Below are 17,880 nucleotides of genomic sequence, written 5' to 3'. Positions count from 1 at the left end.
AAAAAAAAAAAATGGGCAAAGGATATGAACAGACACGTTACCAAAGAAGACATTCAGGTGGGTAACAGATACATGAGGAAATGCTCATGATCATGAGCCATTAGAGAAATGCAAATCAAAACGTCAATGAGATAAACCATCTCACCCCAACATTACTGGCATGAGTCAAAAAAATAGAAAATAACAAATGTTGGAGAGGCTGTGGGGAGCCTGGAACTCTTATGTACTGCTGGTGGGAATGCAAAATGGTACAACCACTATGGAAAACGATATGGCACTTTCTCAAAAACCAGAAACAGAAATACCATACTACCCAGCAATCCCACTCTTAGGAATATATCCTAGAGAAATAAGAGCTGACACATGAATAGACATATGCACACCCATGTTCACCGCAGCATTATTCACAATAGCAAAAAGATGGAAACAACCTAAATGCCCATCAATAGATGAATGGATAAACAAATTATGGTACATACACACCATGGAATACTGCACAACGATAAAGACTAATGGTGAATCTGCACAACATCTCATAACATGGATGAATCTGGAGGCCATTATGCTGAGTGAAATAAGTCAATCACAAAAGGACAAATACTGTATGAGCCCACTATGATAAAAACCCAAGAAAAGGTTTACACACAGAAAAGAAAAATCTTTGATGGTTACGAGGAGAAGGGAGGGGTGGGGGTGGTAAATCACTACCTAGACAGTAGACAACTGTTAACTTTGGTGGAGCCCTGGTGACATACTGGGTTAAGAGCTCAGCTGCTAACCAAAAGGTTCACAGTTCGAATCTACCAGCTGCTCCTTGGAAACGCTACGGGGCAGTTCTACTCTGTCCTAGAGGGTCTCTATGAGTCGGAATCTACTCGACGGCAAAAGGTATGGGTTAACTTTGGTGAAGGAAAAGACAACACACAATATAGGGGAAGGCAGCAAAACCTGACCAAGGCAAAGTCATAGAAGCTTCCTAGACACATCCAAATAGCCTGAGGGACTGAGTTACTGGGACCGAGGGCTGAGGACCACGGTCTCGAGGGACATCTAGGTCTACTGGCATATTTCATAAAGAAAATGTTCTACATCCTACTTTAGTGAGTAGAGTGTGGGGTCCTAAAAGCTTTCAAGCAGCCATCTAAGATACAACTACTGCTCCTAGCAGGTCAGAGCAAAGGAGAATGAGAAAACCAAAGGACTAATGGACCACATGAACCACAGCCTCCACCAGGCTGAGCCCAGAACTAGATAGGACCACAATAGAGGGTCCTGGGCAGAGTGGAAGAAAATGTAGAAGAAAATTCAAATTCACAAAAACAGGCCAGGCTTACTGGTCTGACAGAGACTGGAGGAACCCTGGAGACTATGGCCCATGGACATCCTGCTAACTCAGAACTGAAGCCACTCCCGAAGTCCACCTTTCAGCCAAAGATTAGACACGCCCATTAAACAAACAATAACACACATGAGGAACATCCTTCTTAGTTCTATCAAGTATAGGAGGCCAAATGGGCAACACCTGCCTAAAAGCAAAGACGAGACAGCAGGAAGGGGCAGGAAAATTGGACAAATGGACATGGAGAACCTAGGGTGGAAAGGGAAAGGCGAGAGTGCTGACACATTGCGGGGACTGCAACTAATGTCACAAAACAACTTATGCATAAAATTTTTCAATGAAAAACTAATCTGCACTGTAAATTTTCACCTAAGACACAATAAAATTCAAAAAATATATAAAAGAATTTTATTTAAAATAACAGAAAGCTTGTTCTGTTAAAAGCGTATTCTATTTGTTTAAAAGACCTATCCAAAACCAAAACCAAACCTGTTGCTGTCGAGCCGATTCAATAGACCTACATTCCCCATTTTTCCCAAGTTACAGGAGGAGAAAGCTAGGTTTTCCTTTCCATAAAACTATATTAAAAGTTATTAAAATGAGAAATGCATATTAGTTCCATAACAATTTTCAAGAAGTTAATTTGACCAAATTTGTATACTACCAGAGAGTAATAAAGATTCTCTTTGGATTTTACTGTTCAGTAGAGAAAAAATTATTCAGCTGAGGTCTGAAGACCCAGGTTCCATTTCCAGCTCATCATTAACCTCTGGCTCATTTATCCACCCTGGGATCAGTCTCTTGAGAAATTAAAGGAAAGAGCTCTAAGATCCCTTCTAACTCTTAAAGGCTATATGAAATTACAAATATTCAAATAAGAGTGGCTAGAAAGTTTTCAAATGTGCATATCCCTCTTTACTATTAACAGTTGCAATAAAAATTACTCAGGAATTCACAAATACTAAGTACAAAATATAATTCATAGAATTGCTGGTTTTTAAAAAGGGATGCCAACCCTCTACCTGGGGAGGGTCTTATTAGCTACAGAAGAAGGAACCAAGTAGGCAGGAGATGCTGGTCTTTCTTTCTCAGCCTCTGGGACATCTGCTCTTCTTTCCCTCTTTTAGTCTTTCTGCCTTGACTACCCTTACATACAATGAAGCCAATGCACATTATTATTTATTGGATTTAAAAATATTGAGCCCATTTTTTAGTTTCAAGAACCAGTGGCTTATTTTTATGTTGTTCTTTTTTCTAAAAATAAGACAAAACCAAAAAAAAAAACCCTAAAGTTAGCAGCTTTATACACATTATCTCACCCTTGTGCCTTGAGGGGATTAACTCTTGAACATGTCACAAGATAAAACTAAGAAGATAAGGATGGGGTAGAGGGTGCGGACAAAAGGTCTCTTCTATCTTGTACAGGTATACCTCTTTTTATTGCATTTCACAGATAATGCATTTTTTACAAGTTGAAGGTTTGTGGCAATCCTGTGTCCAGCATGTCTATCGACGCCATGTTTCCAACATCATGTGCTCACTTCCTGTCTCTGCGTCCTATTTTGGTAATTCTCGCAATATTTCAAACTTTATCATTATTATTATACATGTGATGGTGATCTGTGATCAGTGATCTTTGATGTTACTATCATAATTGTTTTGGGGCTCCACAAACCATACCCACATAAGATGACAAACTTAATCGATAGATGTTGTGTGTGTTCTGACTGCTCACTGACCAGCTGTTCTCTCTCTCTTCCTCTCCTCAGGCCTCCCTATTCCCTGAGACATGCAATATTAAAATTAGGCCAATTAACAACCCTACAATGGCCTCAAAGTGTTCAAGTGAAAGGAAAAGTCACACATCTCTCACTTTAAACCCAAAGCTAGAAATGATTAAGCTTAGTGAGGAAGGCATGTCAAAAGCCAAGACAGGCCAAAAGCTAGGCCTCTTGCGTCAGTTAGCCAAGTTGTGAATGCAAAGGAAAAGTTCTTGAAGGAAATTAAAAGTGCTACTCCAGTGAACACATGAATCATAAAAAAGCGACACAGCCTTATTGCTGATATCGAGAAAGTTTTAGTGGTCTGGATAGAAGATCAAAGCAGCCACAACATTCCCTTAAGCCAAAGCCTAATCCAGAGTAGGGCCCTAACTCTCTTCAATTCTATGAAGGCTGAGAGAGGTGAGGAAGCTGCAGAAGAAAAGTTTGAAGCTAGCGGAGGTTGGTTCATGAGGTTAAGGAAAGAAGCTGTCTCCTTAACATAAACATGCAAGCTGAAGCAGCAAGTGCTGACGTAGAAACTGCAGCAAGTTATCCGGAAGATCTAGCTAAGTTAATTGATGAAGGCTGGCTACACTAAACAACAGATTTTCAATGTAGACGAAACAGCCTTATACTGGAAGAAGATACCATCTAGGACTTTCATAGCTAGAGAGAAGTCAATGCCTGACTTCAAAGCTTCAAAGGACAGGCTGACTCTCTTGTTAGGGACTAATGCAGCTGGTGACTTTAAGTTGAAGCCAACGCTCATTTACCATTTCTAAGATCCTAGGGCCGTTAGGAATTATGCTAAATCTACTGCCTGTACTCTATAAATGGAACAACAAAGCCTGGATGACAGCACATCTGTTTATGACATAGTTTACCAAATATTTTAAGCCCACCGTTGAGACCTACAACTCAGAAAAAAAGATTCCTTTCAAAATATTACTGCTCATTGACAAAGCACCTGGTCACTCAAGAACTCTGACGGAGATGTACAAGGAGATTAAGGTTGTTTTCATGCCTGTTAACACAATGCCCATTCTGCAGCTCATGGATCAAAGGGTAATTTCGACTTTCAAGTCTTATTATTTAAGAAATACATTTTGTAAGGTTATAGCTGCCACAGACAGTGATTTCTCTGATAGATCTGGGCAAAGTAAATTGAAAACCTTCTGGAAAGGATTCATCACTCTAGATGCCATTAAGAACATTCGTGATTCATGGGAGGAGGTCAAAGCATCAAAATTATCAGGAGTTTGGAAGAAGTTGATTCCAACCCTCATGGATGACTTTGAGGAGTTCAAGTCTTCAGTGGAAGAAGTAACTGCAGATATAGCAAGAGAATCAGAATTAGAAGTGGAGCCTGAAGATGTGACTGACTTGCTGCAATCTCATGACAAAACTTTAATAGATAAGGAGTTGCTTCTTATGGATGAGCAAAGAAAGCGGCTTTTTGAGATGAAATCTACTCCTGGTGAAGATGTTGTGAGCACTGTTGAAATGACAACAAAGGATTTAGAATATCACATAAACTTAGTTGATAAAGCAGCAGCAGGATTTGAGAGCACAGACTCCAATTTTGAAAGAAGTTCTGCTGTGGGTAAAATGCTATCAAACAGTATTGCATGCTACAGAGAAATCTTTCTTGAAAGGAAGAGTTAATCGATGTGGCAAACTTCATTGTTGTCTTATTTTAAGAAACTATCACAGCCACTCCAACCCTCAGCAACCACAACCCTGATCAGTCAGCAGTCATCAACTTTAAGGCAAGACCCTCCACCAGCAAAAAGATTAGGACTCACTGAAGGCTCAGATGATGGTTAGCATTTTTCAGCAATAAAGTATTTATAATTTAGGTATGTACATTGTTTCTTTAGACATAATGCTATTGCACACTTAACAGACTACAGTATGATGTAAACATAACTTTTATATGCACTGGGAAACCAAAAAATTCACGTGACTCGCTTTATTGCAGTGGTCTGGAACCGAACCTGCAATATCTCCGAGGTATGCTTGTATCTTCTTTGAAAAGGTTTTTCCTTCCCATTCATTTTCTCTTATTTTTTATCAGGAAAAAAAATCTGTTTATTTTAAATTGGAAAGCACAGAAAAGTGTAGTGGAAATAAAAACTACTCGTAAACTCAACACCCACAAGATAACCTCTATTAACAGTGGTATACTCTATTGTTTCCATTCATTTTCAAGTTGGATTAGGGGAACCAAGCCTACAACAAAGGGCTAAGTTTATGAGAGCATTAACTTTTTGGTCCTATAGTTTTAATTTTCATTTAACAAGCTTTTGTTGACTCAGAAAACAAAAATGAATAAATCTCATAGTAATCAGAATTACAAAAGAAAATAAAATACTACTAAATCTTTAGACAACTATTTTCTTCTTGAGCAAACTGTCCTAAGTAAATGATGTTAAGAAAATATCAATTTAAAGTTTCAATTAATAACTTTAAAAAGTTCCCAATTTTCCTGTTCTCACACAAAATAAATATAAACAGAAAGTTTACATAAGTTTTGCTTTTTTTTTTAATTTCCAAAAAAGACCACTTACCTGGTTTTCCTCTCCAGTCTGTAACAATTTCTGGTTTCTTGAAATTGCCAGCATTTCTATAAGTTCCCTAAAAAAAAACACACACACACACACACAAAACAACCTTGCAAACACAATAGAGGCTTTCTTAACTGACCTCCACCCTAACTGACCTGCTGGATTCACCAAAGCTCTTCAGTCCCTCTGGAGAACTGAACACTCAGGACTACTGTCCTTCTGTTCACTTCTCACCAGTTGCACCACACTTTCCCAGATTCACCTGTATTTGTTCCCAAACCTTCATACAAAGCAGTAGATACCTTGCCTTCCATGTGGGAGACCCCAGCTGATTCTCAGCCAATGCACCTCATGAGCACTCAGCTATCAAATGGCTTGCGTGATGCTATGACGCTGAACAGGCTTCACTGGAGCTCCCAGACTAAGGCTAATTAGGAAGATCTACTTCTGAAAGTCAACCAGTGAAAACCCTGTAGATAACAACAGTCCGACCCCCAAGTGATCATGGGGATGGCGCAGAATTTCATAGCAGCATTTGACTCTATTGTGCATGGCGCCACCATGAGCCAGGGGCTGACTTGACAGCAGCTAACACCGTAATTATACAAAATACGATCCGTTACATAAATACCAATCAAATATGACTGTGGACAGAAAAGAATTATTTCTACAAAAACCTAAGCTGAATGCTTTGGAAATGACTCAATAGAAGTCTGCAAAGGACAACTGTAAAGAACCTGGGGAAAAGTCATAAAAACCTAGATATCAAGTCTGCCTTAAGATTGCTAGGTAAGTGTCTAAAATAACATTTTAGCTTAAAGAAACCAAACTAGAAATTGCAGACAGTGCATTATGGGTATGTCCTACCTACATCAGGGGCCTGCAGGCTAAATCCACCTTGCCATCTATAAATAAAGTTTTCTTGGACACAGTCATGCACATTCCTTTACGTAGTGGCTAAGGCTGCTTTCCCACTAAAATAGTAGAGCTGAATAGTTGTGACAGAAATTTTACAGCCCACAAAGCCAAAAATATTTACTATCTGGCCTTTTACAAAAAAAGTTTTTTGACCCTTGTCTTCCATGAAAAGATTAGTAAATGACATAAGTTTATATGTTTTAAGGTAGAATAAAAACAATTAAGGAATGCATCAGTCATTTTTGAAAGATTTTCCAATTTAACCAATTTTTTTGATCAACCTAATACGCATCCGCTAAGAGGGCTTCTTACACATAATAAAATCTCATCTTTCCAGAATGCTCAATTAATAGATAGGCCACTTTTCCTATATGAAAATGAGTATTACAAAGATTAGGAAAAAAAATTTATAGCTGGTAATACCTATATTGGATTGACACAGCAGCTATAACAATGAGCCCAAACAGAGCAACGATTGTGAGGATGGCACAGGACTGGACAGTGTTCATTCTGTTGTACGCAGGGTCGTGTGAGTCAGAACTGCCTTGATGGCACCTAACAACAACAACGACAACATCTATATGTTAGTTTCAAACTTGTTGACGTTCAGTACTTTCCAGAAATTATGCAGGAGGGTATAGGGTATAGCTAGGAGGGTACCTAGCTTCACAAGGTCTAGTCAACCCAGTGTTTGCGCCTCTCTTGATGCTAAGCTATTTTTGCCTTCATGTTTCCAGCTTCCTTCCTGCTAGCCTCATACCATTTTTTCCTCCACAACTACCGCCTCCCCATACCATTATGTATGAATGAATGAATGAAAAAGTAGATATGGGGAAGTCCTTATTTACTCATTCATTCACGGAATAGTTACTGAGTGCCTACTGTGTGTTAGGCACTGTTCTATATGCTTGCATTGTAAAAAGTGAGTAACGGCACTTAAATTCTAATACAGGAGATGAGAACAAGCAGGAAAATAAATACACAAAGCTACAGGGATAAGAGAGCCTGGTGGCAGTGGAGCCCTGGTGGTGCAGTAGTTAAGAGCTCGGCTGCTAACCAAATGGTCAGCAGTTTGAATCCACCAGCCGCTCCTTGGAAACCCTATGGGGCAGTTCTACTCTGTCCTATAGGGTCACTATGAGTTGGAATCGACTTGATGGCAATGGGTTTGGGTTTTTGGTTTGGACAGTGATAAGTGTTAAGAGAAAAAAAACAGTGTAATGTTAGGGAGTGTAGGCAAGGTAGGTTGGCTACTTGAAGCGAGTACCAGCAAAGGCCTCTGTAAAGACATATCTCTGCAGTGACATGAATTAAATGAGAGAAGCCAGCCATGAGAAGATCTGGAGGAAAGAATGCTCGGCAGAAGACACAGCTAGTTCTTCAATGGCCCAAAGATGGGTCTGAAGAACTGTGGCTAACGCATAGTAAACACTGGCGAGAAGGATACCAAGTGAGGATAAAGACAGACAGAGGCCAGATAACATAGGTCCTTATAGCTGATGCTCCAACCAGTTACTGCTGAGCCAATTCTGACTCATGGTGACCCCACCTGTGTCAGAGTAGAACCAAAGGGTTTTCAATGGCCGATTTTTCACAAGTGGATCACCAGGCCTTTCTTCCAAGGCACCTCTGGGTGGGCTCAAACCTCTAGCCCTTCAGTTAGCAGCCAAGTGCATTAACCACTTGCGCCACCCAAGGAGGCTGGTAAAGAATTAGTATTTCATTCTAAGAGCAATGAGAAGCCATAGTACTAGAGACTACATTGAAAACTAGATTCTAATAGGGTCAGAATGGAAATGAAGTTAGGTGGGTTTTGCAGTGTTCCAGGCAAAAGATGACACTGGCTCTGACTGGGCCCTAGCCACTAGGATTTAGTAATGGAAATGGGAGAACTATGGACAGACACAGGATATATTTTGGAGGTAGAGCTGACAGGACTTGCTGATGGGTTAAATAGACATTTTATGAGAAAGCATGTTATAGTAACCTTTTCCTGTACCCTACAGGTGAGACATAGTTAGGAACCTTTGGTCTAAGTAAAAGCTTTTTAGGGGGTAAGGGGTGGTGGTGAGGGGGTTGGAGATGTTAGGGAGATGTGAAAAGAGCCTTTTTCTGATTTTGTTGTGAATCTGGGAGCATAATCCACAGAAAGCCTTACAAGGGCTTGCCCTAGGCACAGGAGTATGGGGGAGGGGAGAGTTTGTAAGACGTAGTATTGTATTGTACCAAATTCATTGTTGCTGAGTCAATTACAACTCATAGCGACCCTACAGGACAGAGTAGGGCTGCCCCAAAGGGTTTCCAAGGAGCATCTGGTGGATTCGAACTGCCGACCTTTTGGTTAGCAGCCAAGCTCTTAACCACTACACTACCAGGGTTTCCTCTTCTGTACTAGACTGGTAGAAAGTAGAAATCCCTGTCCTCCTCAAAGTGAAAGGAGACTGAAGAAACCACTCTCTGTTACAGGTGTGAGAAATACGGCCCTGTCCTGCTACAGAGGAAGAAGTTGTATTCTTGGCATACCAAATTAGAATCCAGCCACATTTTCCCATAGAAATATAATTTACATAGGGGTTAGATCCTGTATTATTAGTAGTACTACACTTTACAGAAATTATAGGTAAATAGGATTTAACAGGTTGGTGTGGAAATATCAACGATGATTTCTGTGGGATAATGAGTTCTGAGTTCCAAACAACAGGTTAAGAAAAATTTTTAGACTACCATCTATCTATATGCCACTATTTTAAAAATTCCTTCAAAGACTACCTCATTCTATTGTATTTTACAAAATAATGAAATATATTGAAAGGTTATATAATCATTTAACAATCAAAAATACATCCTAAATTTCAAACTCACTATTTTCTAAAGTCAACAGGCTGGGCATAAAATACAGTTAAGTTACATTAGTGATAAGTTTTTTTTATTTCACTTTTCTTAAAAATGAAAACCAGATACAAATTTCACTCAGAGGATAATGACAAATTTCACAGGTCACAGAATCAGTATACACAGCCATGGCTGAGTGAGGACATAATGGGGCTTTTCCGAACGCCAACTGCACTGGAGTGGCTTCATTCTGTGGAAAAGTTCCGATGAGCCTTCTGTGGCAAACCATAAAGTAACATCTCCTCCACTACTACCAACAAATATCTGCAGGAAAAGAAGTGAATTTTCACTTATCTACTTTCACTCAATCTTTCTTCAGAGATGAACAAAAAACGTGGTGGATAAGTCATGAGAAAATCAAGGAAAAAGAAAAACGAACCCCCAAGACAATGAATGTTACCACAGGCTGCAGAGCACCTCAAGAAAGATGAAGTCTATCACCAATCTGTTAATAGAGTCCAGTGAGGAGGAGACCAGTAAGTCTTCTTGGCATTCCTGGAGAGAAGCCAACAGAAGAACTACAGCTTCTTTTAGAAGAAACAAAGAACTCAGCACCTCAATCGATCATGTACAACTGGAAAGCTGAAGGAGAAAGTTTCGGAAACACTGAGGCTCCTGAGCAAAATTCAAATGATGATTCACTACTTCAGTGGGTAAATACACCTCATCAAACAGCAAATGCTATACTCAGTGTCAAGAAAAGAAAATATGGAAGGCTATAATTGGTCAAATTGAGACAAGAAAATTTTAATTTAGTCTCAAATTTAACAAAACTGATAAATTACTTAATCACACCATCTCAAGTGAAAAGTACATGGATATCAAAGCATACGTACTCCTATAGGTACCAACAGCATCAGGACGACACATCTCAGATACAGAGCCTGGTCGCCAAACGATCCAGAGGTAAAACCTCAAGACCGACTACTGGGTTGTCCAATATCGGAAGAAATTCTCAAAGATCATCGCCCTGGCTGGGTAGGCTCAGAAACACAGTTTCTGAACTTGGTGAATATGAAATATACACTAGGGTCACTCAGCAAAACAGACAAATAAACTATGTTATACCAAGTAAAGCTCAGAAAAGAAATGAATTCACTAGGTTCCAGAGGAGAGTGAGAAGTAGTAGTCTATTGGAGAGACTATGGCAAAGATCTGAAGGTCTAAAACTAAGGCCTACTCAGAACAAAAGGCGGCAGCCACTACTTCCCGTAGGGGGTGTCATTTCTTCACGAAGACAATGTATGTACAGAAAACTTCATCGATACCATCCATACCATATGGTTGGTCAAGAGGAACATACGATGAACAATACTTTAACTCAATTAATTTCATACTCAACAGCACCATCAAGATTCCATACCACAGCTGTCAGAAGTCAACCAAATATCAGACTCAGCCTTCAGGTGAGAAATCTGCAAGAAGAAATAGCTCAAATATTCCAAGCAGAAAGAGATCCAGAATTCAAGGAAGAACTGGCTCATACAGGAGCAAGAGAGGTATTTTCCAATTAATCTTTAGTTGTTCTGAATCTAATGGAACACAAATTTGTATCAGAACAACATGGTTACCTGTTCAAGGTATTTCAGAGACTCAGTCTGGCCAATCAGTAATCCTAAAAGCACACCTCCATAGAGCTGTGGTTAGGCTGAACACACTAAGTTTTTCAAATGAAATTTGGTCCTATTTAGAAAAGCACTTATGGGATGTTAATTTGGAGTTTAACACATCAAAAAAAAAAAAAAAAAAGTGCTCAGTGTGAACTATATGAAACTTCAAATAGCTGTCCCAAAGACAGTAATATACAGAGCAGAGACATGAATGATTCAGCTGAGAACACCAAACTACCAATACTCTGTCTTGCTAATGCCTTTTTATTAGGAAATAATGTGGGTATTCATTCAAGAGGATTAACTAATGAGGAAACTGACAAATTCTCCACCACAAATTACAAAACCATCAAAGGCAAAGAAGGAAATAAACATTCACACAGAGGCAACACATTAAGACAGCTGCCTTGTGCTTATGAATTTCTTGTTCACCGTCCTGACCACTGGCTGGCTGAAAGTCCCACATGCTCTATTTGTCATCAGGCAGTATCTGAGTCTGATACAATCTAAACAGTTCATTAAACATGTAAGCTGTTTAACTTCTGGTGTCTGTGTATTTTTGGGTTTTCCTTACATTATTTAATATCATGCTGACCTAGTAAGTTGGCAAGTAATGCCGTGGCAAGGACTAAATTTACAGCAAAGATAAAATGTTGATTATCAGTAGGTTGGTATATTTCAAAATACAACAGATAAGATTTATCTAAATTGTTAAGGAATGTTGGCTGCAGAAAAGGTGATGTTTCAGCTGGGTTCCGAAAGATGAATGAATGATTCACCAAATTGGAGGTGGAGTGGGAATGGCACCGAGGATGAGGAAGTATGGCTAGCTTTGCGAATAGGAAGCCCTCAGAGGCTGGAGTGAAGGGTATGCAAGAGGGGTTGGGGAACAGCCTTCTACACTAAGCTAAGGAATCTGGACTTTATCTCATTGGACGATGGCAACCTACCAAATATTTTTAAACAGAGAAGTGATATGAGATGGCTATTTTAGAAAGACAACTCTGCTCCTGGGCAATATAGAAGAATAAAGTATGGAAGCAAAAAGGCACGTAGAAATGTTGGGAGGCTGCATTAAGAAATAGTTAGGATGGTGGGGTGCAAAGTGAGAGGGCAAATTTTAGCAACATTTTAGGAAGCAGAACCCTTACAACTTTAACATCCATGAGTATGTGAGGGGCTGAATGGAGGCCTCAACTTTAGTACCATAAGGGAGAGTACGGAGAACCGCATTCCGGATCATCTCCTGGTTTTCCTCCTAGCTCTGCCACACGCGCTCCGCTCCAGCCATCCCCAACGACTGCAATTCCACCAACAAATCGTGCGTGCTCATGTTTCTACTTCTTTACACATGCTGCTCCATCTACCTGCTACTTAATGAGTGAACTCATTCTTCCCAAGCAGCCCTCTCTCCAGCCAGGACGCTGTCCTGAATACAGCTGGGTCAAGCGCCTGGTCCATAAGGTGGTGCCCCAGCGCACACCTCCGATAAAAAAAAGGCTCCGCACGATGGTCATTGTTTACATGTCTGTCTCTCCCTGTTGACAAAGGTTCCTCCAGGTCGGCATCCGGCTTCCCCTTCACTACCGTCTCCCTAGCGCCTGGCACCCAAGTGTCGGTGAACCAGGGGGCTCAGACTGCGGAATCTCTAAGGTCCGCTACGGCTCTGACAGTCTTGGGAGTTCCAGGGTCACTGTCATTACTAAAATTGTCCTCTAGTAGGAAAAAAATGCCGCCTCGGAGTCCCAGACGGTTGCGGACCTCAAGTCCACTACACTAGTGTTCTATCTTTAGGAGTCCACACCGGAGCCTCCCGAGCGCTGCCCTCCCCGCCGAGCCCCGGGAATAAGAGCAACCGCAGCGCCGGTTGGCCCCAGGGTCAGACATGGAGCCCCGGACCAGCCCTTCTCAGGCCCTCAGCCTGGCGGGATTACCTCGACAAGACCTCCAGATCTTCCAGCGCAGACAGCAGCCGCTCTCGGGTGCTGTTACCACCTGCGGCTTCCGTGCTGCCACCAGGCCGCTCCTTTTCCTTCTCGGCACCAGAAGACGCAGCCATGCCACCCAAGCGCCAGCAGCCGCCGAGTGCGCAGCTGCGCGCCGGCGCTGGGAGAGGAGTACTCAGGAGGCGGAAGGAAGGGTCGTCGAGGCGAGGGAAGAGTGTGGCTAGAGCGCCTCCTGCGCGCCCGGAGGCGTATTGCGAGCGCCGGCGCCATCCGCTGGACCAGCGATTGCTTCTCCGGTCCAAAGCTTGAGCTTTCTGTTTGTCAAAGCTGAACTGGGAGGCTTCGGCTAAACGGTTTCTAAGCATTTGTGGGAATTACGTAATGGCCTCTTATGTCAGTTTCTTCGTGAAGTCTCCGGAAACGTCTATCCTCAGTTAGCATTAACCTCTCTTTATTCTGTAGTCTCATAACGCTATTCTAACCCTCCTTTTCCGGCTGTAGCGGAGGCTGTAGTAAGCTGCTTTTATAGCCATACATACCCAAACAATGCTTTGCCTATTGCTTAAGATGCTTGTTGAGCTGAATTAATCAACATAGCATGAAAGTGGCAATGAAAAGAGTTTAAATAAAGAATTGAGGTAGCACATCTTCCAAATTAGAACTGGACGTCGAAGCTGAAAATGCACCATTGTCCATGGGCCAAAGTTTCAAGCAGTGCACCTTTCCTGGGGGAGAACAATGTAGAAGAGGACTTTCCCTACCAGGAAAACTCAAAGTTACAGCAGTATTGGGAGTGGGGTTTTGTACCGGGTCTTGTTGCGGTTATAAAAAGGTGAGATGGAGATGTCACCTACAGACACCAGGTGTGAGTGAGGCAGCAGTACCTGTGGTCCCCTCATTCCAGCATCTCGTCCTTGGATCTGTCCTTTTGAGGGTGCTGAATCTGATGCCTCCTAGGCTTCCAGAGTTAATGATTGCCTCAGGGACTCATGCCAAATAAATTCACTCACTAGCAACTGCTGCATAATCCAGAATGCCGATTTATTTACTTGTGATGAAAAATAATAGGCCACATACATTTTCCCTCATAGACATGGAAGCCAAATTATCACCAGAATGTTGCTTGTTGAACAACTTGCATCAGACAGGGCAAATGAAGATGCTGTCGTTGTTAGCTGCCAAGGACTCAGCCCTGAACTCATGGCGACGCCATGCGCAAGGAAATGCTGCCTATCCCTGTCCCATCTCCATAACTGGTTACGGATAGGACCACTGCAATCCATACGGTTTTCATTGGCTGATTTTTTGGAAGTAGATCGCCAGGCGTTTCTTCCTAGTTTGTCTTAGTCTAGAAGCTCTTCTAAAACCTGTTCAGCATCACAACAACACACAAGCTTCCACTGACAGATGGTGGGGACTGTGCATGAGGTGTGTTGGCTGGGAACGGAACCTGGGTCTCTCGCATGGAAGACAAGAATTCAACCACTGAACCAGCTGGATCTGAATGACTGCTATCACCAGGTCTTTATCTCTACAGTGTAAGGACGTTTGTGTTAAGGAGATTGGAATATTTGTGTTCGTAGGTCAGGGCGGACACCTTCTCCGCTAGACAGTGCAGGAGGCCCACTGACACCTTTTGTTTTCTGACCATCCCCCATTTCTACTCCTGCCTAACCCCTTCTGTTAATGTAGTAAATTCTCAGGCAGTAGAATAAATTAGATTTACACTTTCTTGATTACAACTGCATTCTAAGCATGTCTCCCAGAAAGTCTAGTCAATCATTTCTTGGGTTAAGTTTCCAGGGTGCCAAACTCCTGCAATATGTGTGGGTGTTGTTTACTTAAGTCTCATAGGGTAATCTTGGTCCATGATTCCGGTGGTGGGAAAGGGGAGATCATATTAGTGTAACTCCCACATAAAAATTCTGGAAAAATTCCAATCAGTTAAAAATGACCAGTTGTAAGTCCTACTTTACAGACATTGGGAGCCCTGGTGGCGCAGTGGTTAAGAGCTTGGCTGCTAACCAAAAGGTTAGTGGTTCGAATCCACCAGCTGCTCCTTGGAAACCCTAGGGGCACTTCTATTCTATCCTGTAGGGTCGCTATGAGTCAGGATCGACTTGACAGCAATGGGTCTTACAGACATTGAGGGTCAGTGTCTGGAGAGTATACATGTATTGTGGACTCCAGAGCGCCTCAGATTTATTGCAAATTCATATGTACATTGTTATGGATTGAATATGTGTTGTAAATCCTAACTCCTTACCTGTGGTTATAATCCCATTTGGGAATGGATTTTAGTATGTTAATGGGGCAATATTAGTGTAGAGTGTGTCTTGAGTCAATCTCTTTGAGGCATGTACTTGTGAGAACTGGAACTTGACAGGACTGCCTTGTTTTTCCAGGTCTCGAAAGTTTTCCGACTTTGACGGGGTGCAGTTTTACCACCTTTCTCTTTTTGTTCTCTATTAGTGAGAAATATTTGAGTTTTCCTTCTCTGACAGGTTTACACCTTACACAGGTTCTAGCTTTCACAGGTTTTACAGTAAAAGGAAATTAAGAAGCAGAGCTGGGGGAAGATAGATGCCACACCTCATGAAGATCACCAAGGAACCAAGGAACAAGGATCTTCCCCTAGAGCCGACAGAGAAAGAGACTTCTCCATTAGAATAAATTTGGACTTCTGGCCTCCTAAACTGTGAGAAAATAAATTTTTGTTTGTTAACCAACCTGTGGTATTTCCGTCATAGCAGCACTAGGTAACTGAGATTCACATTAAGCATTGTTTATGACTGACAAGTAATAGCATCTCCTACAGATGGACCTTTTTGGACAAATTATGCAGTTCTAGGTGTGATAAATAAAATACAAATTATTTTTATAAATCTTACTGAATTCATGGTAACTTTGAATGTTAAGTATTTTCTCAGTGCCTGGAGTCAAAAAAGACAAGTACCACCTTGTTGTTGTTAGTTGCCGTCAAGTGAATTCCAACTCATGGTGGCCCCATAGGTGCAGAAGTAGAAATGCTCCAGAGGGTTTTCAAGGCTGTGACCTTTCAGAAGCTGCTTTCCAGGCCTGTCTTCCAAGGTGCCTCTCGGTGGGTTTGAACTGCCAACCTTTCGGTTGGTAGTCGAGCGCTTAACCATTTGCACCATCCAGGGTATTTAACATGCCAGCACTGTTCTAAGCACTTTAAAAATATTAACTCATTTAATTTTCAAAACATTTCTATGAGGTAAGTACTGTTATTATCCTTGTTACAGATAATTAAACTGAGGGACAGAGAGGGCAATAGACTTGCCCAAAGTCATACAGCTAGTAAGTGGGAAAGCTGGGATTTGAACCTGAAGTCTGGCTCTAGAATCTATGTCTTTACCACTGGTTATGTGGACTCTCTTTGAAAAGAAAGAGGCATCTTCATGTACTAAAAAAGCCTTGGGAATCTCAGTCTAAAATACAAGCACTGTCAAATACACAGGTTGAATTTTTAAAAAATTTTTATTGTGATAAAATATATAAAACAAAGCATTTGCATTTTAACCATTTTAAGTACAATTCAGTGACATTTATTACATTCACCATGTTGTGTAACCATCACCACTATCCATTTCCAAATGTTTTTCATCACTCTAAACAGAAACTCAGGGGGACATTAGTGGTTCAATGGTAGAATTCTCACCTTCCATGTGGGAGACCTGGGTTCAGTTCTCCACCAGTCTACCTCATGCATAGCTACCATCTGCCTGTCATTGGTGGCTTGTGTGTTGCTATGATGCTGAACAGGTTTCAGGGGAACCTCCAGACTAAGAGGGACTAGGAAAGGCTTGGCAGTCTACTTCAAAAATCTGCCAATGAAAACCCTATGGACCAGAATGGTCCAATTAGCAACTGATCATAAGGATGCTGCAGGACTGGGTAACGTTTCATCTAGTTGCCTCTGGGTGGACTGGAACCTCCAACCTTTTGGTTAGCAGCCGAGCATGTTAACTGTTTGCACCACTCAGGGACTCCATACCTACTGCACCTCCTGGAAAAACACCACCTTCTACCTGAAGGCCCCAAAGGGGTAGTCTGTATAACTACTGTATTCAAGGAGGGGGGATGGTTCAGAAAGTTAAAGCAAGCATTCACACATTAAATGATGTTGTGAGATGATTTTCTGGGATATTGTATACATGGAGTCTTGCAAGTCAGTGGGCATCTGGGGATTTCTAACCATTGCCTTGCACATACTCTTGACTTCCTTGCCTCTGTCTTGACTTGTCTAATCCCTTGGCAAGACGACCAAACCAAAAAACCAAACCCGTTGCCGTTGAGTCAATTCCAACTCACAGTGACTCTATAGGAAAGGATAGAACTGCCCATAGGGTTTCCAAGGAGTGACTGGTGGATTCAAACTGCTGACCTTTTGGTTAACAGCCATAGCTCTTAACCACTGCACCACCAGGGCTCCAACAAGATGACAAACCAGGCTAAATTCAACTCTGTCTTCTGAGTGCCTGTGCCAGTGCACCTGACTATGGCTGGAGAAACACACACGCTGTTTGTAGTGGTGCTTGAAATTCATGACCCCAGACTTCAAGTGTGCTCTTAATACTACAGGGACATCATATTGTACTTCCTGGTCCAGTCCCTCCCACTGTCCTAGACATGATTTCACACCTTTTCCTCTCTCCAAACCCCAACCTCTTCTTCCTCCCTCCTCTATCTCAAAGAGAAGACTTCCACAGACTGTTAACACCAGCATTGCACCCACACTTTCTGCAGGCTACTGACCATGAACTTCCCCTGCTCCTGGCCAGAATAAGGTCTTCCACTAGCTCATTCCCTTTCTCCTACTCA

At 41.7% G+C, this 17,880-nt stretch overlaps 1 protein-coding gene across 2 annotated transcripts in view; it reads right to left on the bottom strand.

Annotated features, from left to right (window-relative positions):
• The window catches only part of MED4 (mediator complex subunit 4), a 32,554-nt gene extending 19,378 nt beyond the window's left edge, over positions 1-13,176 (bottom strand). For both annotated transcript variants that reach the window (XM_004376582.3, XM_023731575.1), the window contains exons 1-2: positions 13,024-13,176; positions 5,673-5,739 (exon numbers count right to left, since the gene is read on the bottom strand). In XM_004376582.3, the coding sequence (XP_004376639.1) occupies positions 5,673-5,739; positions 13,024-13,148 (192 nt within the window). In that variant the 5' untranslated portion in view covers positions 13,149-13,176. The remainder of the gene's footprint in view (positions 1-5,672; positions 5,740-13,023) is intronic.
• Positions 13,177-17,880: the final 4,704 nt, after the last annotated feature.

This window comes from Trichechus manatus, unplaced genomic scaffold (assembly GCF_000243295.1).
Source record: "Trichechus manatus latirostris isolate Lorelei unplaced genomic scaffold, TriManLat1.0 scaffold00044, whole genome shotgun sequence".
In the NCBI taxonomy this organism is placed as follows: Eukaryota; Metazoa; Chordata; class Mammalia; order Sirenia; family Trichechidae; genus Trichechus; species Trichechus manatus.
The sequence above is the reverse complement of the archived record's forward strand: the minus strand, read 5'-3'. Positions and strand labels throughout refer to the sequence as shown.